At 35.5% G+C, this 25376-nt stretch overlaps 1 protein-coding gene across 1 annotated transcript in view; it reads right to left on the minus strand.

The window, feature by feature from the left end:
• Window positions 1–25376, minus strand: part of CPNE8 (copine 8) — a 211758-nt gene that overhangs the window by 23327 nt on the left and 163055 nt on the right. The window contains exons 14-16 of the mRNA XM_032347726.1: window positions 19028–19074; window positions 10970–11151; window positions 4101–4228 (exon numbers count right to left, since the gene is read on the minus strand). Coding sequence (XP_032203617.1) covers window positions 4101–4228; window positions 10970–11151; window positions 19028–19074 — 357 coding nt within the window. The remainder of the gene's footprint in view (window positions 1–4100; window positions 4229–10969; window positions 11152–19027; window positions 19075–25376) is intronic.

Genomic DNA, 25376 nt, shown 5'->3' on the forward strand with positions numbered 1-25376 from the left:
AATGCGGGGCTTGATCCCAGGACCCTGGGATCATGACCTGAGCCGAAGGCAGAGTCTTGAACCCACTGAGCCACCCAGATGCCCCAGAAAAGGAATTCTGACTCAATACTGGAAGGATATAACATCCTTCCTGAGTTTCCACCCTACCAGCTTGCCCTACAAATTTCTGATTTGCCAGTGTCTGCCACTTCATGAGCCAATTCTTTAAAATAAATTTATCTATATATCTATATTTATATATCTTATTCTGTTTCTCCTGAGGACCCTTATTGATACAGTAGTTATCAATCACAATGACATTTTCTACAGGTCATTAACATTGACTAAGCATTATCCTTAATAGCTCCTTTATTTTTTTTTATTTTTTTTTTTTTTAAAAGATTTTATTTATTTATCAGAGAGAGAGAGGGGGAGAGAGCGAGCACAGGCAGAGGCAGAGGGAGAAGCAGGCTCCCTGCTGAGCAAGGAGCCCGATGTGGGACTCGATCCCAGGACGCTGGGATCATGACCTGAGCCGAAGGCAGCTGCTTAACCAACTGAGCCACCCAGGCGTCCCTTAATAGCTCCTTTAGATCTCCTATTATAAACTTACTTATTTTATTTTTTTTTTTTAGAGAGAGAATGCATGCAAGTGGCAGCGGATGGACAAAGGTATGAGAGAGAATCTTAAGCAGGCTCCATGCTATCATGGGGCTCAATCTCAACCCTGAGATCATGATCTGAGCTGAAATCAAGAGTTGGGACACTTCACTTAACTAATGGAGCCAAGAGCCCCATTAAAATGTAGTCATAATGCATGGCATACATAAAATTCAATTAAATTAACATGTGGATTTACCAGTGAGTGTGAAGTACTGGGCTTCACGTTGGCTTAAAACATATGTATTATATTTTTATCATATTATTACAAATATTAAATATAATTTATAATCTAGTTTAAGTGTAAATTGTAACACTTACATATATAAATTTAGATACTTATATATTTAATTAAGTCATAATCCCTGTCCTTGGTGGGGAATAGATCTACATGCAACAATTGAGTCAGATCAAATTAGTGTTTTGATAGAGGTATTCATGTACGACAATTCAGAAACCAGATGTAATGACTCTATGACCAGAGTACAGCACATGCAGGAGAATGTGGAGGGAAATGACATTGGATGGGTGGTGGTAGTTGGATATTAAAAGTTCTTAAATACCAAGCTAAAGTGTTTGAACTGAAATTTGTGACAGGGCATCAATGGATATTGAGTGGGATTTTGACATCTTCTGAAATGCTGTTCCCCAGACAACTCTATGAAAGAAAACCGGTCAGACAGGAAATTAGAGGCAGGGGGCTGGAAAACCTCAAAATAGCACATAAAACTTCCAAGTGTCCCAAACATGCTGCTTTGGGTCTTAACTCACAGTACTGTTATTTCAATATTATCTTAAAAGTCAATAGTCTTATCACATAGATCTTATCACATAGGTTCCAGTTCTAAAATAAGCGTAATTATTATTCTATTTTAATAAAGATTTTTCTTTATTTATTTATTTGAGAGAGAAATGGGTGAGAGAGCGAGAGAGAGAGCACACGCACATGAGTGGGGAGAAGGGGCAGAAGGAGAGAGACAAACAGGCTCCCGCTGAGCAAGAAGCCCTATGTGGGGCTTGATCCCAGGACCCTGGGATCATGACCTGAGCCGAAGGCAAATGCTTAACCGACTGAGCCACCCAGGTGGTGGCTTATTATTATTATTATTATTATTATTATTGTTAAAAAGAAGAAGAAGCATTCTTTGAAACTTTTATAGAAAACTATTATAAATAACTAAACCTTTATCAACACAGAAAACACACTTTTTAAGAAGAAAAAACATCAAGCAAATAAAAAAGCAAGGCAATACATTTGTTTTTGACTTTATAAAAATATTTTTCAATGACCACTATCTTAACATATATGGAATTCATTTATTAGATATTTGTTAAGTACTTACCTCCTATATGATGTGCAGGGTGAAACACTGGTAAAATGCATTTAAAAGTAACAAAATGGTCAAGGAGTTTTATTTAAACAGGGGTCATACATACTACACTTCTCATGATTTAGAAAAAAACAATAGCTTGCCTTTTAACTGATAAATATTTTGGATGGTAACTTTGGGTCAGAAAAAAATTACCGGTCTTAATAAAAACCTTAAAAAATAAGGTTATTCTCAAAGATAAAGTAAAAGAGAAAAGCACTTCTTATAAAGCTTCGTAATAAGAGTAGATACATAGAACTTCAGATCATATTGGAAGGAAAGATGATTCCCCAAAAGCTGTATCTTATGTGTTTCTTATTTTCTCTCATTAAAAAATAAGAATTATTAGATTACAGATTATTGTCAGAGTCTGAAAGTATTAGCTGGCAACTACCCTTATAGTTGAGAATTTTTTTTAAATGCTGGACAAGAGTTGAAAAACGGTAATCGGACAATGTTGAGCCGATAGTTTTGGATGGTATATAGAAAAGCACCTAGAAATTTTACATCCTGAAGTTTAACTTTAACAGTAGAGATACCCAGGGTAAAAGGTATAAAATTTATCAGTAAGCACTCAGGAAAACATTTATAATAACCAGCATGAGTTTGCACAAAATAAGTCTTATCATTTTTCCTCTATCTTTTTATAACAGACAGTGATCTGTATGGTAGTGTGTGAAAGAAAATGAGAGTCAACTGTAATTTATTTTGTGATAATATTATTTTTTTAATATTGCTTCATCTGACAACCCTCAAAAAACTAGGAAATAGAATACAAATAAGACTATTTATATAGGCTAATACAATTAGCTAGGATATGGTTTTCAAATTATAGGTAATGACCCATTAGTGGATTTTGAAATCAATTTTGTGGGTCGAGACCTGTATTAAAAAAAAAAGTAACAGAAAAGAATTGGACAACATAGAAATGAGGAGGAAATAAAGATAAGCATAGTTTTACTTCATAAATAATCCTTTTTTTAAGCTGTGTGTGTCCAGGGATGAGACATGAAATTCATAACTTAAAACAGACTGTCGGTGAAAAGGTTTCAAAAACCTGAGACATAGGGTCACACTGAGAGAATGGTCATCACTGTATCACTGTCAACCTGAGATGGACTTCCATGGAAGAGTTCAACTGGGGTCAGCCCTGGGTACAGGGGTATTTTAGTATAGTGTCTATGTCCCAGATAATGTAAAGTAGAACACATTTAAGCCACTCGTGATGTCCAATATGGAGATGATATAGTACCAGAAACATTTAAACAGAGGACTGAGGTTTCTTATCTCCTTTAGGCACTGATCAACTTACCCAAACTGAAGTTATCCAAATCAACTTATCCAAAGTATCCAAAGTATACTTTCAAGTTCTGACTACATATTGGGAAAGATACAAAAACTACACATTTTTCATTTTCTAAACATAAGGCAGTGTTTCAAAGGATCTGCAACTGGGTCGAACTTTTTAGGGATTTTAAAAGTGGTGTCTAATTTATTTCTTTATACACTGGTGAAAAAAAAGATAAGCAAATGTGTATAGATTATTACATTTAAAAACTCCTTCCAGGACATGTAACTGGCGTCATAAGCAATTATATTCTGATCTCAATACTATGTACTATATACAGGTAGAGCTCTGGGAATTTTTAAAATTAGCTATTATATTAATTTCAGTGAGGTTAAAATAATGTGCCCTATATATCACTAAAAGGTTTTAGTTGTCTTCGTAGGTCTCTTATTACTTCCATGCTACTATGGAATGTGATATTAGATTGAAAGATTCACATTGTTGAGATGATAATCGATCTTGTTATTGCTCTCATGGCTGTCTTTTCAAAGAATAAAACTCTTCTTGGTTGAACAAATACAGAGCCTGATATAACTCAGTGTGTATTTTTCACTTGAGATTCTGATGTCAAGTTCTTAGCAACGCGAGCTCAGTGGCGACTCTCTACTGTATCTTTTTCCTCACTTTCTTGGAGGTAAATGAGAAGAAAACACCTTTGATTTGTGGAGTTACAGTAACAATATTACTGTAATTTCACTGCAGTCTGGCACACTGGCATAAATCCCTTGTCTACTTCTACTTACCTTGCTACATGATTAATTACAGGAGCAAAGTTGGTTGGCCCATACAGTTGTACAGATTTCAGACTCCGATAATAAGCCTCCATGACCCCCTCAATGCCATCACAGTAGGGGTTTTGAGGGTTCCCATTCTGTAGAATTGACAGGCAAAAAAGGAGTAAAAATTAGCAGTATCTGTAAAGATCAACTGAAAAAGAGAAAAGATAGGTTGACACTCAAAGACGTTTTGGAAGAATGGTCGTTTACATAAGAGTAAAAAATAGTAAGTTACATGGTCAACAATAGATGACAATGTATTATAAAAATTGTGATATGATGAATCTAATATATAAGCATTAAAAATTGATACTCTCCAGAAGAAGAACCACAGAATAAATAATCTTGATAAGCTGAATATCACAACATTCTATAATTAATGTGTTCATTATACACATGTCTATGCACGTGTAGAGATGAATGTATAAAAACCCCGATAAGAAGCAAATAAAATATTAACAGTGGTTAAATCAGGATGGCTCCATATAACTGGTGACTCTCATTTCATTTTTTAAACTGTTCAATATTTCCCAAGTTTTCTGTAGTGACATCTATTAAAATCAAGAAAAATAAATCACTATCCATTCAGTTCTAAATTATAGATGGAAAAATACAAAATATCTGCCACATGCGTATTTTTGGGTCACAACTGATAACCCCAAGGAGAGAAGGGGTCTGAGGGAATGTAATTTGGTGTGAAAATTATCAAGACAAGGTAAAAGGAAAAGAATCAAAGAAACATTCATGTTGTCCAAGGCAACTGGAGCTTGCCACTAAGTTCTCATTCTGGAGATGGCACATTGAAGGGCAACTTCATACTTGGAAACCTAGAATAGCTTTTTCATACCTCGAATGCTTTATTATTATTGGGTTCAATTCTCCTAGTCCAGATTTTGCAAATTACACAAATATAGTAATTAGTTATCTATTACTTTGTAGCAAATTACCACTAAAGTCAGTGGCTTGAAACAGTAATTATTTATTATCTCAAACATTTTTTGGTGTCAGCAGCAGCTTAGGAGGTGGTTCTCGAAGCATTTCTCATGAGTTTGCAGCCAGTATGTCAACCTGGGCATCTCACAGCTTGATCAGAGTTGCAGGATCTGCTTCCAGGAAGGTTCACCTTATATGGCTACTAGCAGAAGGTCAACGTGGTCTCTCTAGAGGGCTGCCAGATTGTTCTTACAACCTGGCAGCTAACGTCCTCAGAATGAATAATCCAAGAAAAACAGCAAAAAAGGAAGCCCCAACAGCTTTTATAAGCTAGTCCCATAAGATGCATACCAATACTCCTACTTTAAACTCTTTGCTAGAAAGTCATCACTAAGTATAGGCCATGCTCAAGGGAAAGGGAATTAGACTTGACCTCTGAAAGGGAGGAAGGATATAAAAAAAATGTGGATATATTTAAAATACAACAATTTCAGCATGCATGTTTTTATCTGAACAAACATAAGTGACTGGCAATTTGTAAATAAAATTTGTTGAATTCTGTATACTAAGCTGTACATTAAAATATTTATATATATTAGGCATTTTCTATGACAACCCTAAAAAAAGTAGATAAAATATTGTCATTATTCCCACTTTACAAAAAAAAAATTAAGGCACTGAGAGTTTAGTGTGCCCCCAAATTACATAATAGAAATGAGAGGGCCAGTATTTGAACTCATAAAGTCTAAAACTTCAGAGCCTAATTTCTCTTTTTTTAAAAAATATTTTATTTATTTACTTGAGAGAGAGCGAGCGAGCACAAAAGCACAACTTGGGGGGAGGCAGAGGAAGAGAGAAAGGGAGAAGCAGACCCTGCACTGAGCAGGAAGCTCAGTGGAGATCCACTGTGAGTGGATCTTAGGCCCCTGGGATCATGACCTGAGCTGAAGGTAGACGCTTAACCGACTGAGCCATCCGGGCACCCCCAAGAGCCTAATCTCTTAACCACCATTATGCCACCATGTTTTGAAATCCTAAGCATTTTGAAAGACAAGAAATCTCAGGAAACCAAGGCAAATGTTAACAACCACTTCAATTTTGCCATTTGTGTGAGAGGGATATACACCCACTTTTTCCTTTTAATTTTGTCTTTCATTCAATTTTTTAAAAATTAACTCACCATCATGTAAATTTTTAAAAACATAAAAATAATAAAAATCTCTTATAATAAATAATAAAAGATATTCTTATAGTTTTATATTATAAAATTGGTTACATTGAAATTATAATTTAAAAGTTCAATATTTAGCACAAAGCAGTTAATGATTGCTTTAGATGTTAATCTGAGCTGACCTATCTAACTTTCCTTTAAATAAAATTTTACAGTATTCTTTTCCCTTGATAAGCTATGAAGCTAGTTAAAATTAACACTCATTATTGATTTTGAGCAAGTAAAAATGTATTCTATATATGCCTTAGGGGAAGAATACAAACCAGGATGGTTCTGAGCTACTTTTTCATCATCATTTTACCATTTTTAACTAAGGGTTTTTATTTCTAGAAATTAATATATTTTCTCTATTCCTATGGAACTGAAATTACAATAAGGTCACCATTTTTCTCACCATATCATTTCTTAGTGGAAAGATAGTCATTGGATGCTCTATTCATCATTATGGAATATTTAAAGCACTGATTTCTGCATTAGTCCTCATTCCTAATAAATTGCTCTACGAATTCCTCATATGCTTTGGATGATAAGAACATACGACATTGAATTACACATTCTTTTTAATTTATACTTTGCATTGTATCAGGATTATTTAAAATAATTTATAGCTATTAAAATGAGACTTTCCTCTTAATGACAAAGTTGTACTGAGTTATAAAAAGATTTTTTTCAGGTCTGTTTAAAAACTCATTTCACAAAATAATTACGTATGTTAGTTACTAATTACTAACAACCAATTAGTTTTTACTTGTTAAAACAAATTAACATAAGCTTATATGTGGCTCTAGAACAAAAGCAAAGAACAGGATATTTCTGAGAATAAGCGCATTCGATTTTGTTTATTAATGAAGCAGATGCCCTATTTTATATTTCCCTTTTAATTAACAACCGTTCCCATTTATAAAATAATGAATGTTAATTTGTAGAACACATAGAACATAAAGAACAGAATTCAGAATGAGCACTAATCCCACCACATCTATAGACTTAAATGGGGAGGAATGTCCATCTCTCATCCATTTTCCCCTCCATTTGACTCCCTGAAGCCTTGTACTGAGGATTTAGATTCAGTTCCAAGAGAGAAGACTATACAGTCTGTTGCTGTCTAGAGCCCGGAACAGTTTTCAGCAGGGCTAACAAGATGACAGAACACTGAGGAGAAGCTCTAAGGAGTGGTCACTTTTCTCTTTGAAATGTATCCCTTGCTACCTAGAGGTTGCTTAGGTGGGGAAAAGCTGCAAGAAGTCTCCCTTTTATTCCATAAGCAAACATCTGTTGAGCTTCTATTTCATGCATACAGTGTTAAGACGCTTGGTTGTTAAATCAGCATCCAGATAGAAGACAAGACATACATATCAATACTAAATTGCGTAGATTTCTATAAATGCCAAAGTAAGGGAAAAGTAGGCCAGCACTTCTAGAGCTCTAGCAGGAGAAATCAATTGGCCAGGTGTAAGCATTTCTCTATTGATCATGGCAGGAGACTTTCTTTAAAGGGTCACTGGCCACATGCCCATTATGAATACCTCCTCTGAAGCTCTACACTATTATATTTCGTTGTAACAACTTACGGAGTCATCAGAATCATAATGGGATGAGAGCAATGACTCCCTTTTACAAGCTTCATGCTCATTTTTTATTTCCTGTTCTTTTTCCACTATGGAATATATGTACATGCTTATTCATATTTCATAGGAAAAGATAGGGTTTATCAGAGACCCTTTTGATTAACAGCAAAGAAAACATTAAAAATTACATTTTCCTGTTCAACTTTCAGCATGTGCGCTAGCTGTAAACTCACCAACTAGGGATTATTTAATATTTTAGAAGGCCTCCCTTGCTATCTGAAAGATTATTTGAACTTGGTGTGATAAATAAATATTTATGAATCTGTATCACAAATTGTTACCATGAAAATATGTGGGTTTGTTAGGATGACAGACTACATTAATTGCCAGACATGGGACTGGTTTTCCTATTTGCCATTTCAGCACCTATAAATCAATATATATTGCAGTTAGCAGAATATATATTGAGGTTAGCAGAATATATATATTGAGGTTAGCAGAATACTGTAGCAAAAAATCAAATCAAATATTCTCTCACTGAAGACCTACTTAACTCCTCTGCCTCACTTACCCCAGAAAACAAAAGTGCTTTGAAAAAAATTAATCGGTCAGTGCAGTTAAAGTTCATTCATTAGCATCATCATTGTTGTCTTCAGCTTCAATTTAAGAGACAATTTTTCATACCCTTAAAGGGGTATGATCTCTACCCTGTAAGTATTTGAACTGGGTTCAAAGAATTGGTTAAGATGCAAATAATAGCAAAAAAATCCTTCCTTGGCAATAGATATTTGCATAGGTTTTTGTTACAAGAAATGAATTTGGAGGTAGGGAAAGCAGAAAAATAGAGGATTAGAGAGAGATAAAAGGAAAAAAAAATCACACACAAGGGTGAGAAGTGGTATGGAAGGAAAAATTAATAAACCTCATTTAGCTTAACATAATTATTCCTTTTCTTAAGCTTTAAAATAGCTCATGACCTTTTTCCTGAGGCACTTAAGACTTAGCATCACATGAGTGATTCTCATGGTTTTGTAAGTTTCTGGGAGATTTTAATTCTCTAAGACACAACAAAATCCCAATAGATACTCATTTTTATACAACACTGGGAAGGTAGCATGTGGGCTAATTCATGGAAGAAAGAATTACAGCCTCCAGCAACCTTTCTTGCAGTTGCGTGCACAATGGAACAGAAAAGCAGGGAAAAGTATAGAAATAAAAATGTAAAAATACTACTCTGAAAAGATATTTAAGGAAGCTTAATCATATAAAAGTTCTGGATGTGTATGTGTGTGTATCACAATCCATATTATACCATGGCGTAAATAAAGCACATATCTGAGAAGTGGGATTGGTTATAGGCACTATTATAAAATGTGCTTTAGTAGCAGTTAAAGCGCATGTATTCTATAATGAGACTGATCTGGGTTCAAGTTCTGTCCTCTGGAATCTCCTGTCTTCTGGAATCCTGGTTCACCCCTGCTAAGCTGCTGACCTGAATTGCACAACACTTGGGCAGGAACTCTTCACTGTATTCAATATGAGCAGCATTGCTATAGTAGTGCTATGTGATAGTCAACACATACCTACCACGTAGAACCTTTATGAAGATTATGTAAGAAAGGGACTGAAAAGTATTTGGCTTCATACTCAGTAACTACTCAATAAATGGTAGTATATTGTTTATTTTTCTGTTTTGCTTGAGAACTTTAAAAAAATCTCTATGATTATGCATTGGTTTTGTAACAAGAATAAAAACAACAAAGGCCTACAAGAATAATGGGGATGGAAGAGGTTACTTCTGAAATGTATAGAGGGCAGGAAGGCACTTACAATAAGAAAAGCTAGAATTTTTCCAAAATGATAGCCAACCATTTCTATATTGATTTTCCCATTCTTTTATCAGAAAGCGCAGGGAGAGTAAGGCTGACCGGATCTGTAAACATTATCTGTCTGGAGTTTATTTTGAGGGTAGGATGTAGTACACTGCTTATCTAAAATCACACAATATGGACTAGATCTCTAAAAAGGAAATATTAACTAGGTGACTATTTATTCCAGTCGTATTTACTCCATTATACTGAAATCATAATTAGCTATAGCCATAATTACTGTTTCACATTAAAAAAATAATTCTAGCCATAACTATTCCTTTATATTTGAAAAGAAATGCCACTTTCTTAGATGGTAGATTAAGACAGGTACACATTCTTTTTTTTTTTTTAAGATTTTATTTATTTATTTGACAGAGAAAGCAAGAGAGCACAAGCAGGCAGAGCAGTAGAGGGAGAGGGAGAAGCAGGCTCCAGACCATGCAGGGAGCCCGAGGTGGGGCTCGATCCCAGGACCCTGGGATCATGACCCAAGCCAAAGGCAGATGCTTAATAACTAAGCCACCCAGGCTCCCTCAGGCACACATTCTTTGAGATAGCCTCCCATGGAGAGGTGATGGTTTCTTGGAAACTGGGCTGGCCTTAGTGACTTGCTTGACCAAGAGATATTAGCAAGAACAGCTTTCTGAGATTTCTAATGCTATAGTATAAAGAGCCCTACAGTTTCTGCCTCAGCCTACTAGAGTACTAGGATACTCACTCTGGGGAAGCTGGCTGCCATGTATGAAATCTGACTACCAACTCATGGCTATACTGTGATGAGGTCCATGATAACCACATGGATGGACAGGTTATAGGTAGAAAAAGGGAGAGATGTCTAGGAAACCCAGCTACTTCAGTTATCCTACCTTAAGCATCAGGTAAAAGCAAAGAAGTCATCTTAAGGGACATGTTAACCTCCGAGACGTGACATGGAGAAGTACTGAGTCATCTAACCCACAGCAGAATGAAGCCCAGATATATGCTTCTAGTTGAATAATTCCAGCCACCTCTAGCCAATCAAGTCATCTTAGGTAAGGTCCTAGACATCTTGAAGAAATATACCATCTCCCATTGTATTCTGCTTAAATTCCTAACCCTCAAATCATGAACATAATGGCTACATGATTGACTCTAGTGTTGAAATGTAGTCACTACAGTAGTGAACCAATATTAAAAGATCCAACAAATTATTATTTTTATTCAAGAGACCAAATCCTTGATATGTGTGCTTACCAAAGCAAATTCATGAGATATCCTTCCATCTGGAGGCAGTTTTGCACCAAAGCCTAGAGCTGGGAACATTTTATCACTGTCGTAATCTTGAACGATTTCTCCCACTGCTTTCAGTGCCATTCCATAGGCGTTCAGCTGGTAAGGATTCATGTAGTGGAGAGAAGTGGGCTGGGCAGGGTTGCCTGATGACAGAAAAAATATTTCAGACATGACTGATCAGGCTAAAGATGTTGTTTTTTGGACAACATTTTTCTTGATGCCTATTTCAGAATGAAATACCTAAAATTGTATTTTCTGCCTACATCCATACTGTGTCAAATAATTTCTTTTTGGATGGAGATTAACACAGAAATACTTATTACATTATACGTGACATGCAGAAGGCTTTCCAAAGATATGCCAAAGCATATGCAGATTTTTTCAAAAATTATTCCTCATTGTCAGTGCCACAGGCTATTCCCGAATCTCACTTACAGAAGAAGTACTTTTGTTAAATTGATTTTAGAGTCATCATTGTTTCAAAAAAATCATGCGCCTTTAGCTTGAACCCTTATGCTTATAATTAGAGGACTATGAAGTCTTCCTGAAGTTCTATTACAAAAATAAATTGAGTATTTGTGAAATATCTCAATTTAATCACTTAAAAAGGAAAGCATAGTGATTTTCAAATTCAAGCTAATTAAATATCTATACCTGAAAAATGATTCAGCATATCTAACTAGACATTAAAGGAGGAGCCCAGTCCAGTCTTGCCATTTCCAAGGCAACACCTACAAAATGTCTGCAATAAATCCTACCACAGTGTTTACCAGAAGCACAAAATGAGATTATGTGTGTGGAAGTGATTAAAAATAATAAAGTACCATAGAAATGTAAGGTTTAACTGCAATTGTTATTACTGTCTGGGTCAGCCACAAGGTTCTGAAATTTCAATATACTTATACTATAAAGGATGTTGCATTTGAATAGAGATGAATACGAGAAAGTAATGTTAAGTGCTAGCACTCAAACACATGGAGATTCACATTGAGTTGCCCTAATTACCAGCACAAAGGCTGCTTGAAAGTCCATTTAGTTTCTTAAGTGAAAATGGAAAGTTAAATGGAACTTGTAATAGCATATAAAGCTCAATTCTACATTGAAACATTGCCTGAAGGAGGAAAGCCTCAGGGCACACAGTTCTTTTCTGATAAGAAAAAAATAATAACAATAAGCACTTGAGATCCAGAGAGAAACAAAATTAAGGAGCGATCTCCCCTTGGTGTATAATACATATAATTATACACAGAACATTTCTGGTCTAAAAATAATGCACTGCATAAACGCATTTCTATTTCCAAAGGGTTACCAGCATTCAAGGGTTAGTTCCACATGACAAAATTTCTGAAAAAGTATCTTCTGACCAAATGGCCTTAACATTCATTCCCCTCAATTTGACTGAACTTTGGAAAGGGTTTTTTCGTAACTAGAGGTTCCTGACCTTCTTCCTTAGAACCTTTGCTTTAGAAAACTTGCAACTGTAAATTCTCTCTCAGCCATCTTTGAGATGTAAATCTACAACCCAGAGGGCGCTCTTTCTTGGGACGGAGAGCCATTCTGTTGAAATGTACTTAGGGAGAAAGTGCGAAAGTGGGAGCCCAACTTAAATAAGTGCTAATAAGCAAACGGACCAATGTCCCCTCTAATGTCCCTTAGCATTCTTCCATTAGATCATGGCAGTACATAAAATCCCTCTCACCTTTTGTTTTGGAGGCATTGGGTTCAATTTTCCCCTTATATGGCAACAGCCTTGACCTCTGGAAACAGTCCTGAATAAATTCTTCTTTGCCTGTTTAAATTATCTGGTGCAATTTTGCAATGACACTTTCTTCTGAAGTTAGAATTTTTGCACTTGATCAAAAGGCCCACTGGAGCCATGGGGGAGCAACATCATTACTTGATTAAGTCATTGTTTTAACACAACTCTCAAATATAAGAATTTTACCCAATGACTGCAATATGGCAACTAAGTCTATTTTACAAAGAAAAATGTAAGTTAAAATTAAATACAAATATCACTCATACCACAGCATGTCTAAACATTTTTGTGTAGCATGCATAACACGGCTGGATCCCACCCATGCAAAGACGTTGCCTGTCTCTTTCCAGCATCTTCATCAGACCACTGTATCACTCATGGTATCTTCCTTCCTATCTCTATCTCTCAAGTTGCCACCCAGTTCCTGAAGTGAATTTACTCCCCTCCAGCTTATGTTTTACTTGCTCCAGAAAGCCTTCCTTGCTTACTCCAACCCTTATTGTCTTTACTTTCTTACTTTTAGGACGCTTATGCTCTGCGCCACAAAATATGGCAATTAAAAATCTGCCACATTGACTGTCCATTCCTTGAGTCTGGGACCATGTTTGTGCCACCTCTGTATCTGCAACAATGCTTATGAAGAATGAACTTGCAGTAAGTTGATAACACTGGGACCCAACTAATATCCATGATAACTGTAATAACATGGGATCTAACACATGTATTAAACACTTCACATCTTTCTTAACCTTTCAACAAACCTATGATATAGCTACTTTATTATACCCAATTTTCAGATTAAATAATTTACCCCTAATCACACTGTAAAACTTGATAAAACCAGCATGTAAGTCTAGGCGATCTGATTCCATAGCCCTTATTCATAACTAGAACCCTATACTTAAGGATTTTGTAATATTTTAAACATTGGATATCATCAAACTTATCTCTGCTTTTGTTTTAGAGGTACATAATGCATTTAAAAAAACACTCGACTACACTCTTTTTAAAAAGTTGATTTAGATGTAATGAGACATAACTTAGAATTTAACCATTTAAAATGTACAATTCGGTGATTTTTAATAAATTCACAGATAAGTACAACCATCACTCCAATTTTAGAACATTTTTATCACCTCAAAAAGAAACTGTATACCTATTCACTATCCCTCCCTATCACTCCATCCAGCCCAACCCCAAAAGATGATTAATCTTTCCATCTCTATTAATTTGCTTGTTCAGGACATTACATATAACTAGATTCACACAAGACGTATTTTGTGACTAGCTTCTTTCACTTAGCATAATGATTTCAAAGATCAATAATGTCATAGCATGTATTGGTACTTCATATTTCATTTGCATTTATTGCTGAACAGTATTCTCCTGTATGAATGTACTACATTTTATTTTATTTTTTTTAAAGATTTTATTTATGTATTTATTTGACAGAGAGATCACAAGTAGACAGAGAGGCAGGCAGAGAGAGAGAGAGAGAGAGAGGGAAGCAGGCCCTCCGCTGAGCAGAGAGCCCGATGTGGGACTCGATCCCAGGACCCCGAGATCATGACCTGAGCTGAAGGCAGCGGCTTAACCCACTGAGCCACCCAGGCGCCCTGTACTACATTTTAAAATCCATTTATTAGTTGAGGAATATTTGGATTGTTTCCATAATTATGGCTATTATGTTGCTATCATCTTTTGTGTACAAGTTTTCATATAGACATACGTTTTAATCTTTCTTGGGTATACATTTAGGGGTGGAATTGCTGGGTCATATAGTTACTCTATGTGAAGCAACTTGAGGAACCTCTAATGTGTTCTCTCTGGTGGCTGTATCACTTAACATTCTCACACACAGTGCACGAGGCTTCCAGTTTCTCCATATCCTCACCAATACCTGTTATCTTTGGATGATAGTCATTCTCCTGGGTGTGACATAGTATCTCATTATGGTCTTGATTTGCATTTCCTGATGCCTAAGTTTACTAAGTTATCTTTTCATATGCTTACTGATCAATCATTTATACATCTTCTGTGGGGCTATGTCTATTCAGATCCTTTGCCCATTTTAAAATTGGATTGTCTTTTTATTGAATTACGGGTTCTTTATACATTCTAGGATACAAGTCCCCCATGAGATATATGAATTGCTACTATTTTTCCTCACATTCTGGGGTTTGTCATTTCACTTAGTTAATAGTGTTCTATGAAGCATAAAAAGGTCTTGATTTCGACAGAGTTCAATTTATTTATTTTCTTTTGTTGCTTACGTCTTTGTATCATACTTAAGAATCAAGTGTCAAATCCAAGGTCATGAAGGTGTATCCCTATGTTTTCATCTAACAGTTTGTAACATTAACCCTTATATTTAGGTCTTTGATCTACTTTGTGTTAATTTGTTGTTGATATGAGAAAAATGTCCAACTTCAGTCATTTGTACGTAGCTATCTTATTGTCCTAGTTTTGTTACGTTGAAAAGATTATTCTTACTCCATTGAATTGTCTTGGTACTCTTCTGAAATCAGTTAACCTTAGACTCGGGTTTATTTCTGGAATCTCCATTCTATTTCATGGAGCTATATAACTATTTTTACACCAGCACCATGCTTTCTTTGCTACTGTTGTTTTATGTAATTAACTTTCAAAAATGGGAAGTACGAATAGCCCCACTTTGTTCTCTCTTTTCAAGTCTGCTTTGGCTCTGAGGCCACATGAATTTCTGGGGCATCCATTTATGCAAAACAGGTCTTTCAGGTTGTTTGTTTGTTTTGTTTTATCAGGCTATTTTATTTTATCTTATTATTTTTTATTAACATATAATGTATTATTTGTTTTAGGGGTACAGATCTGTGAATCATCAATCTTACACACTTCACAGCACTCACCATAGCACAGACCCTCCCCAATGTCCATCATCCAGCCACCCCATCCCTCCCATCCCCTCCACACCAGCAACCCCTTGCAGGTTTTGAATGAGATTACATTGAATCTGCTGACTGCTTTGAGAAATGTTGCCCTCTTAACAGCTGAATTTTCCAATCCATGAAAATGGCATATTTTTCCACTTACTTAGATCTTTAATTTCTTTCAATCTTTTTCAGAATACAATTTTTAGAGTATAAAGTTTACACTACTTTGTTAAATTTATTCCTAAGTATTATGTTCTTTTTGATACTTCTGTGAATGAAATTTTCTTTTTCAGTCTCAGATTGTTAACTGGAAGTGTATAGAAAATGACCCGACTTTTATATACTGATATTTTATCCTTCAATCTTGCTAAGTGTATTTGTAGTTTTAATAGATTTTTAGGGAATTCTTTGGGATTTTTTATATATAAGACTATGTCATCTGCAAATAGAAATAATTTAACTTCCTTCTTTACAATCTGGATATTTTAAATTTCTTTTTCTTTACTAATTGCTAGGGCCACAACTTCCAGTACAATGTTGAATAGAAGTGGAAAAGGAGACATTCTTGCCCTATTTCTCATTTTAGGCTGGATGCATTAAACTATGTTAGGTATGGGTTTTTTATATTTTTCCCTTCATAAGGCTAAAAAGTAAACTTCCATTCCTAGTTTGTTAAATGTTTTTATCCTGAAAGTGTGCTGGACTTTCCCAAATGCTTTTTTTCCATACCAACTGACAAGACCATGTGATTTTTACATTTTCTTCTATTGACATGGTAAGTTCTTTGATTTTTTAATATTCAGCCAACCCTGCATTCCTGAGATAAATTTTACTTCCTCAGAGTGTGTAATTTTCTTTATATGTTGCTGGATTCAGATTGGTAGTGTTTTGTTGAGGACTCTTATATTCATATCCATAAAAGAAACTGATCTTCAGTTATTCTTTTCTTTGTTATAGTTTTGGTATCAAGGTAATAGTAACCTCATATACTGAGTTGGGAAGTATTCTCTCCTCTACTATTTCTTGGAAGAATTTGTGAAGAATTTATATCAATTCTCTTTAAATATTTGAAGAATTCACTAGTGGAGCTTATCTGGACCTGGACCCAAGTAAGTTTTGTGGGTAGTTTTTTTATTATGAATTCAATCTCTTATTATAGGCTTTTCAGATTGTCTGTGTCTTCTAAGTCAGTTTCAGAAGTCTGTGTCTTATTATTCCATAGATTCCTGCTCTTCTAGTCGTTGTGCTAATATTCATAAGTGAACAAAAGCTAGTATTTTAAACTTTAGGTTTTTAGACTTTAGGTTTTATTTCTATGTTTCGTATTTTACTGAATAAAATACACGAATAAAAATAATAAACTTGTTCAGGAAATGACAGATGCTGGTGAGGATGCGGAGAAAGGGGAACTCTCCTACACTGTTGGTGGGAATGCAAGCTGGTGCAACCACTCTGGAAAACAGCATGGAGGTTCCTCAAAATGTTGAAAATAGAACTACCCTATGACCCAGCAATTGCACTACTGGGTATTTGCCTTAAAGATACAAATGTAGTGATCTGAAGGGGCACGTCCACCCGAATGTTTATAGCAGTAATGTCTACAATAGCCAAACTATGGAAAGAACCTGGATGTCCATCAACAGATGAATGGATAAAGAAGACGTGGTATATATACACAATGGAATACTATGCAGCCATCAAAAGAAATGAAATCTTGCCATTTGTGACGATGTGGATGGAACTAGAGGGTATCATGCTTAGCGAAATAAGTCAAGCGGAGAAAGACAACTATCATATGATCTCCCTGATATAAGGAAGTGGAGATGCAACATCGGGGGGTTAAGGGGGTAGGAGAAGAATAATGAAACAAGATGGGATTGGGAGGGAGACAAACCGTAAGCGACTCTTAATCTCACAAAACAAACTGAGGGTTGCTGGGGGGAGGGGGGTTGGGAGAAGGGGTGGGGTTATGGACATTGGGGAGGGTATGTGCTATGGTGAGTGCTGTGAAGTGTGTAAACCTGGCGATTCAAGACCTGTACCCCTGGGGATAAAAATACATTATATGTTTATTAAAATTTAAAAAAAATAAATTAAAAAAATAATTAACTTGAAATCAGAGTGTTGGAGAATATACTTAACATGTAACCAAAGGTAAGTTAAATTACATTTTAATTTCATCTCTGTTCTTAACTCTAGTATTAACAAGCCAAGATGTAGTTAGTAAAATGATCTTCTGGATCCAAGTTTCCTCATCTGTATAACAGGACAGTTAGAGTAAGTGATCTTTAAGATTCTTCCTTAGCTCGGGCGCCTGGGTGGCTCAGTGGGTTAAGCCGCTGCCTTCGGCTCAGGTCATGATCTCAGGGTCCTGGGATCGAGTCCCGCATCGGGCTCTCTGCTCAGCAGGGAGCCTGCTTCCTTCTCTCTCTCTCTCTCTCTCTGCCTGCCTCTCAGTGTACTTGTAATTTCTCTCTGTCAAATAAATAAATAAAATCTTTAAAAAAAAAAAAAAAAAAAAAAAGATTCTTCCTTAGCTAAAAATGCTATTATTTTGTGAAATGTGACTCAAAGTGCAAGAAATGTGAGGTGAAGAGAAAAATAATATAAGAGCCATAAGCACAATAAGTAATTTGGGGGGAAAACAACTAGATAAATATAACTGATGGCAAGTTCTGATAAAAATTAAATAATGAGATTCATGTTTTTATGGTATATAGTAATTCAAATTTGTATCATACAAAGTTACTTCAAAATAAAATTTTAAAAGTTCACTATCTTTTCTTTCTTGAAATGTTTGATAAACAAATTATGACTATCTATACAAAAGGTATTATATGATAATTCCCAGAATTAAATATAAATGTGTTAAAATGAGTAATTCTTAAAAATAGTCTAGTAAAAATGAAGTGAGCTGCATGAAGTATATGTATCTTAATTACACTTTTGTATATTAATACACACAAAAGTACTATAAAATAAAGATAATGCAACACACTTCAGCATTACAGTTATGTATGAAGATGAAGGGAGGGTCAAAGAAGTGGGGCCAAAGTACACAGTGGGCTTAACTAGATCTCAATTTTCTTTTAAAAATTTCTGAAACAAAAATTATAACAACTTAATATTTATTAAATTTGAATGGGACTATTAGCCATTTTTCCCCATTTCTTCTAGTTATTTGTATACCTATTTCGTAATAGTGAAAAGAAAGGAAAAATGACCTAAATTTTATATAACGCACTTCAGAAATATATAAATATAGGAATAAAATATCTAACCTCATGAAAATAAATATATTTCAATTAATTACTGGTATTTTGTACTAGTGATAGTTATAATACTCACCATTTGATGCTGTAAAATCAATAGCCACTGTGAAATTGATTTGCGTTCTAGAACATAAGTAAATAAGAATCATTAGTAATCAATCTCATAGAAAAGAGTTTGATTTCCATTTGTGTTACCAAATTTTTTAACATCATTAAATTTCCTAAATGTTATTATTAACAGGGATATTCAGTACACACTGGATAGCATCAGGATAGGCAGTTTTAGAAGGTAAAAACTGGGTAGGATATCTTTACAATCATACAACTGTAAAATAAGAAAGTGTCAGGAATAAAAAGTGCTCCTATTTGGGAACACAATAACTAAGTGAGGGACTCATAATAAAGAAGTCAAACAGCAAATAATGATTTGCCAGTCTCCAATGTCAGCATTTACTATCAATTTGCTTTTAACCATTCTGCAGTCATTGTTGAATCATTATACCCTTAGAAGTGAGGCACAGCTAAAATCATTTCTAATAATTTCACTTCTTAAACTAATTCTTTTCACAACACTGAACATACAGGATTTTCTTCTGCTTTCTTCAGAAATGAGGTATTTCAGATACTGATCTATCCCTAGTACTCACAGCATTCCTGTGTGTGTGACTTTATAGACATAGATAATTATTTATATAGATGATGTTGACTATATTTAATATAAATTTTCAGCACATGGTAGGTACCCAAAATTATTTTACTGGGTTAGTTCTTTCATCTTCTTTTTTATTTTAGGATAGAAACTGAAGAGGTGGCATTTGCACAAAAAAAGTAAACTCATTTGGATACATCTCCAACTCCTATATGTAATTCCACTTCTTTATTACCAAAAAAGGCAAAAACAAAAAACAAAACAAAAATAAGCAACAATGATATGATTACTGGGATAACCTGCAATCACATCTAATTCAAAAAATAATTTAAAAAGTCATTTGAAAACACGAGTACTATAGATCACCTTATCTTTAGAAATAAATTACTTTTGACACATTGCACAACTTAACACTTCATAGTTTGGAACTGCTGTTTACATGGTGTTGATGACGATGAAACAATGATGGGTACTACAGCAATTACCCTTGTAATTCTCTTAGTATAATTTATAGTATATTTCCTTCTTTCTCTAGAAATTCAGTTTTAAAATCCCTAAATACTACTCAGATATTGAAACAAATTCTCACACCTTTTTTTTCCCCCTAAGGAATGTACAACCTTTTGTGCTTTATGTTTAATAAAATCTAATATAGATTCTCTTTAGAGCTATAAGGTAATTTTTTCCTCACAATAGAAATTAGGTTTATAGGCTAAGAATAGAGGCTAATTTGGAGCATACCACTACCCAGTGTGAACCAAAGGAGTTAAAAACTCTTAGAAAAAGAATATAATGAGACATTTGGGAGAACATTTTGAGATAATCAGTCCCTTTGAGGAACTGAAAAGAACAGTCACCATCAGCACATTGCTTCGTCATCCTACTGCGAGGGAAAGAAGCCACTGTAACAGAGGGTGGTAAGGTGTATCAGAAAGGGTACAGCTTTTGAGTCTGAAAAAACAGGGGTAGAATTACAGCAACTCAGTTGCTGACATTAGCCAAGTTTCCAAAATTCTCAGAGGTCAGGTGCCTGGCACATGACAATAACAAGAACTACAGAAAAACTAAATGAAATATTATACTATATATATTTATATATGTGTATATATGTAACACATTATATAAATTATATATTATAAGCATATAAAGTATGCTTTTACATAGCTTTTATCAACTACCTTCATAATAATTTTTAAAGATACTATTATTCTCCTTCTATAGACACTGAAATCTATGCTCACAAAACTTAAGTTTTGACATGAGTAATAAATGCCAGTATTGAAATTTGAATTCATATCTAACCTCCAAGGCCATATTCATAAACTCCATACTACTCTAGTTCTATAATTAAATATCTGTAAGCTGCTTGACTATGGTAACATAATAAAAGATAGTAATTATTATGTCACAAACATAAAAATGATACTATACGAATATCCTTAATGATAAGAATGCCAGGGCACATTCTTGTGCTTGGGCAAATTAGGCCTTGTATCAAGTATGTTGTTAAATATATAAATCACAAAATTTTCAGTACAAATGCCTTTTTATATTAATTTTTCCAAATGACACCTCTTTAGAAATGAAAACTCTGGGCTTCAAAAACCTATGTTTTAGCACATTATAAGGTCAATTTAGGAGCTGATTCTTTGGTTCAATCTCCCTTAGGCTGTAGGGATAGATACCTTGTCTTGATTCAACTGTCTCTTGCAACCGGGTCTGCACAATCCTTTGCCAATATTGGAACCTCACTGTATTTACTGGGTGAATCAATGCATTCATTTTATGATTGCTTCTAATATGTTCTCCAGGATAGCCTAAGATGTGCAGCATAACCACCAACTTCTTAGAAGCATTAGTTGCAGATACAAAATTTCAATAATCAGAGATACAACGGTCCTTTCAAAGCCAAAGTTCTGCCCAGCAAAATTATAAGGGAAAGTTATGGCTACCAACTAAAGAACTGTTCTGTACATAAAAATTAAAAAAAAAAGAGGAGATACTTATTATTAAACTACCTCACTGAAACCTCTAGCTGACAAAATGTCTAGCTAGCTAAATCCTAATGTACAAAACCAAGCAGATTAGGTACCAAAAACTCATGAAGAATTAAAAAGAAGAGAAGATTTTAAAACAGGAAAAAAAGAAAAAAGGAAGGAAAAATCAAAGAGAGGGGTTCTTATACCATTTGTGTTTTTCCATTTAAAACAATTACATTCAACATGTATTGAGCATCTTTTTTAAAAATCTTTTTTTGTCTTAAAGATTTTATTTATTTATTTGAGAGAGAGAGGGAGTGAGAGAGAGCATGAGAGGGGAGAAGGTCAGAGGCAGAAGCAGACTCTCCCTAGAGCTGGGAGCCCAATGCCGGACTCAATCCTGGGACTCCGGGATCATGACCTGAGGTGAAGGCAGCAGCTTAACCAACTGAGGTGCCTCTACTGAGCATTTTCTGATTGCCTAGCACTGCGGTAAGAAAATAGGAGCAAACCAAAAATTATTCCTGAACCTCTAGAACTTACAATTCCAGCTTTCTACTATTAAAAGCAATGACAAAAATAGCACAGAGGTTTATCATTGAATTCATCATCAATAGTGTAACCTAAAACTCAACTGTGCATTTACTGTGGCTAACAGCTTACTCATTCCCATGATCCCCAAGTTTTCATTCATATTATAATGTGTATTTGCTTTATCAAGTGTCACGTTCTATGTTATTCTGAAAATATTAACAAATAAGTGTTTTTGTTGTTGTTGTTCTGTTTTGTTTTTGTTTTTTTATGAGAGACAGAGAGACAGAGAGACAGTGCACACGCAAGCAGGGGCAGGAGTGGAGTAGGGCAGAGAGAGAATCTGAAGCAGGCTCCATACCCAGTGCAGAACCCTACATGGGGCTTATCTCCCAACCCTGAGATCATGACCTGAGCTGAAATCAAGAGTCACTGCTTAACTGACTGAGACACCCAGAGGCCCCACTAACAAAAGTTTTAAAGAAAGTTGCTAGCAATACTATAACTTTAGGCTATGACAGAGTTCTTGTAGATGTGGACAAATGATATGTGTCATAAAAGTAAACAAAACAAAACATTTTCAACGGTAATCCTATTACCCTTTTCATTCTTTAATATTGCACAAAGCCTAATGTTAGAGGGGAAAAAAAATCAATCATGTGTCAAAGTAAAAGATCTGAATTCACACAAGATCACTGCTGGCAGAATATTCATACAATGATCACATATTAAATCCTTGAAACATTCTGCTTAGGAAGTGTTACTTTATTTGTCATTTTGCATTTTAGAAAGCAGACGAGGAGGAGCAGAATTTAAAAAAAAATCTAGATAGGAGTATTATATTCTAGTGTATAAAAAAGGCACGCCTGCCAAATTTCACAAGTTAGTAGTAACATCTCATGAGAATTCCCGATGCATATGTCCTAGCATTGCTAAAATTATCTTGGAAAATGTCTTCTTTTGCTCTGCCATCTTTCCAAAAGCTATAAATGACAAATCAGATGTCAAGAAGGAGGATTTAACTAGCAGAGAAGATCCGTAGAAAACAAGTTTGTATGTCAAAGAATACTATACGCGTGCTGCCTAGCCACATGTGCGTGCGCAGTAATCCCATCTTAGACAACTTTGCTCTGGCTGTCACCACGAATTAATTATTGAGAACTAACAACTGTGATGGGGTGTGCAGAAGGACTGTTTGACTTTCTTCCCAATTTCAAATTCTGTTCAGCTGCATAAACTGAACATTATCAGTACGACAGACCAACTGTCACCATCCTTCTTTAAATTAATCTCGACAAACTCAGACTCAGATCCACTAGCTGTTGGAATTTCGAGCCTTTAGTTGAAACTGTGATGCCCGCTTAGCTCCCAGATTCCTCTTATTCTTGCCACACTGGCACCAAGACTACACTTCTTACTGGATATACTGACATGCGCTCTTGTTCTCACTTTGGTTCTGGAATTTATCCTGAATCCCTGGTTTACTTGCTTCAGGCGCCATTATCCAGCCCGGTCCTTCCTTTCCTTGCTTACCTTTTCTCTTTTTTTTTTTAAAGATTTTATTTATCTATTTGACAGACAGAGATCACAAGCAGGCAGAGAGGCAGGCAGAGAGAGAGTGAGAGAGGGAAGCAGGCTCCCTGCCGAGCAGAGAGCCCGATGCGGGACTCGATCCCAGGACCCTGAGATCATGACCCGAGCCGAAGGCAGCGGCTCAACCCACTGAGCCACCCAGGCGCCCCTTCTCTTTTTTCTTAAAGGTAGTTCAAACACAATTGCCTGATTCCAAATTTTGCTGCATCTTCAAAATTCCTGCTTCCCATGCTCATAAACTACACACAGGATTAACTGTGCGCAGTGAGATCTAGAATAATAGAAAGCTTTCAGCTATACAAATGCAAATCCAAATATAAACACTTTCACCTACTTGCAACGTGATCTTGGAAGAGCTACTGAACCTCCCTGCAGCTCCTTTATAGTAAGTTTAAGATAATAAAACCTTGCTTGGATTGTTGTTTTAAGGACAAGCACCTGTCCTTCAACAGGCACTCAATAAGCAGTTGTTATGCTTGTTATCACCATTACTGATGCTAGACTTTTGGGATCTAAGCTAGCATACTTCTTTGAAAACTGCAGTGCACGGTGCCGATCAAATTTCTAGACCTACCAGACTTTCAGGTTATTTCTGAGAACCTGACCCTCCCATGTCAGATTTCCTTCCCTTCACACCACCTGCTAAGGTCTCAACCTGCCCAACCCAAAACTGCAGCACAAATGATCTAACTTTGTTGGGAGGTGTTATCCAGGTACTTCCTCAAACAAAATCCCTTGGCATGAAGTCATTGTACACTTTGACCCCTACCTTGTTTTCTTTTCCATCCTTCCAAAAACAGTCTGGATTTCTGATGGGTCAGTGAAATGTCAAAAGTCAGAATAAAAAGCAGTAAGACCAACGATGTGGTTCTTAACTATTTACACTAACATTCTTGGTCCTTACTAAATCTAGTTTTCATCAATTACAAAACCTTCATGCTTTCTCTGGACTTTGAAGATTGATTTCAGTATTTTTTTTTTTTAACACAATAAGAGTGCTCCAAATTACAACTTCACAAGGCCTTGTAGTTCGAGAGCTTCTTATCAAGAAAGGTATGCAAGGTGACCAACCTTTTTTCAAACCACTGATTTAGAAAATATCTTCTAAGTGACGTATCAAAATAAACAAATAAAACATCATCTCAAACAAAAAAAAAATATGCAAGCACTATCCAACAGTCCCATTTAAAATGAGGTAGAGGCTAGGGGCGCCTGGGTGGCTCAGTGGGTTAAGCTTCTGCCTTCAGCTCAGGTCATGATCCCAGGGTCCTGGGATCGAGCCCCACATCTGGCTCTCTGCCCAGCAGGGAGCCAGCTTCCTCCTCTCTCTGCCTACTTGTGATCTCTCTGTCAAATAAATAAAAATTAAAAATTTTTTTAAAAAATAAATAAAATGAGGTAGAGGCTGAAGAGGTAATAATCCCTAGTAGAAAGATTCTGAACTTTTGAATTACATACTGGGAAACCCACCCTAGCTACTTAGCTAGTTGTGAGCCCTCTGCAAAACTTCCAAGCCTCTAAGCCCTAGTTTTCTCAAATAATGCATAGGTAACTGTTACACTGAAGAAGCCCTCTAAATAATAAAAATAAAACCCCCAAGTACCTGCTCGTAACAAATATTCTGCATGCTGGAGGACAGATCTTTTGAGCAATCCATGTCATCCCCTCCTGGT

Source organism: Mustela erminea, chromosome 6 (genome assembly GCF_009829155.1).
Source record: "Mustela erminea isolate mMusErm1 chromosome 6, mMusErm1.Pri, whole genome shotgun sequence".
Lineage (NCBI taxonomy): Eukaryota > Metazoa > Chordata > Mammalia > Carnivora > Mustelidae > Mustela > Mustela erminea.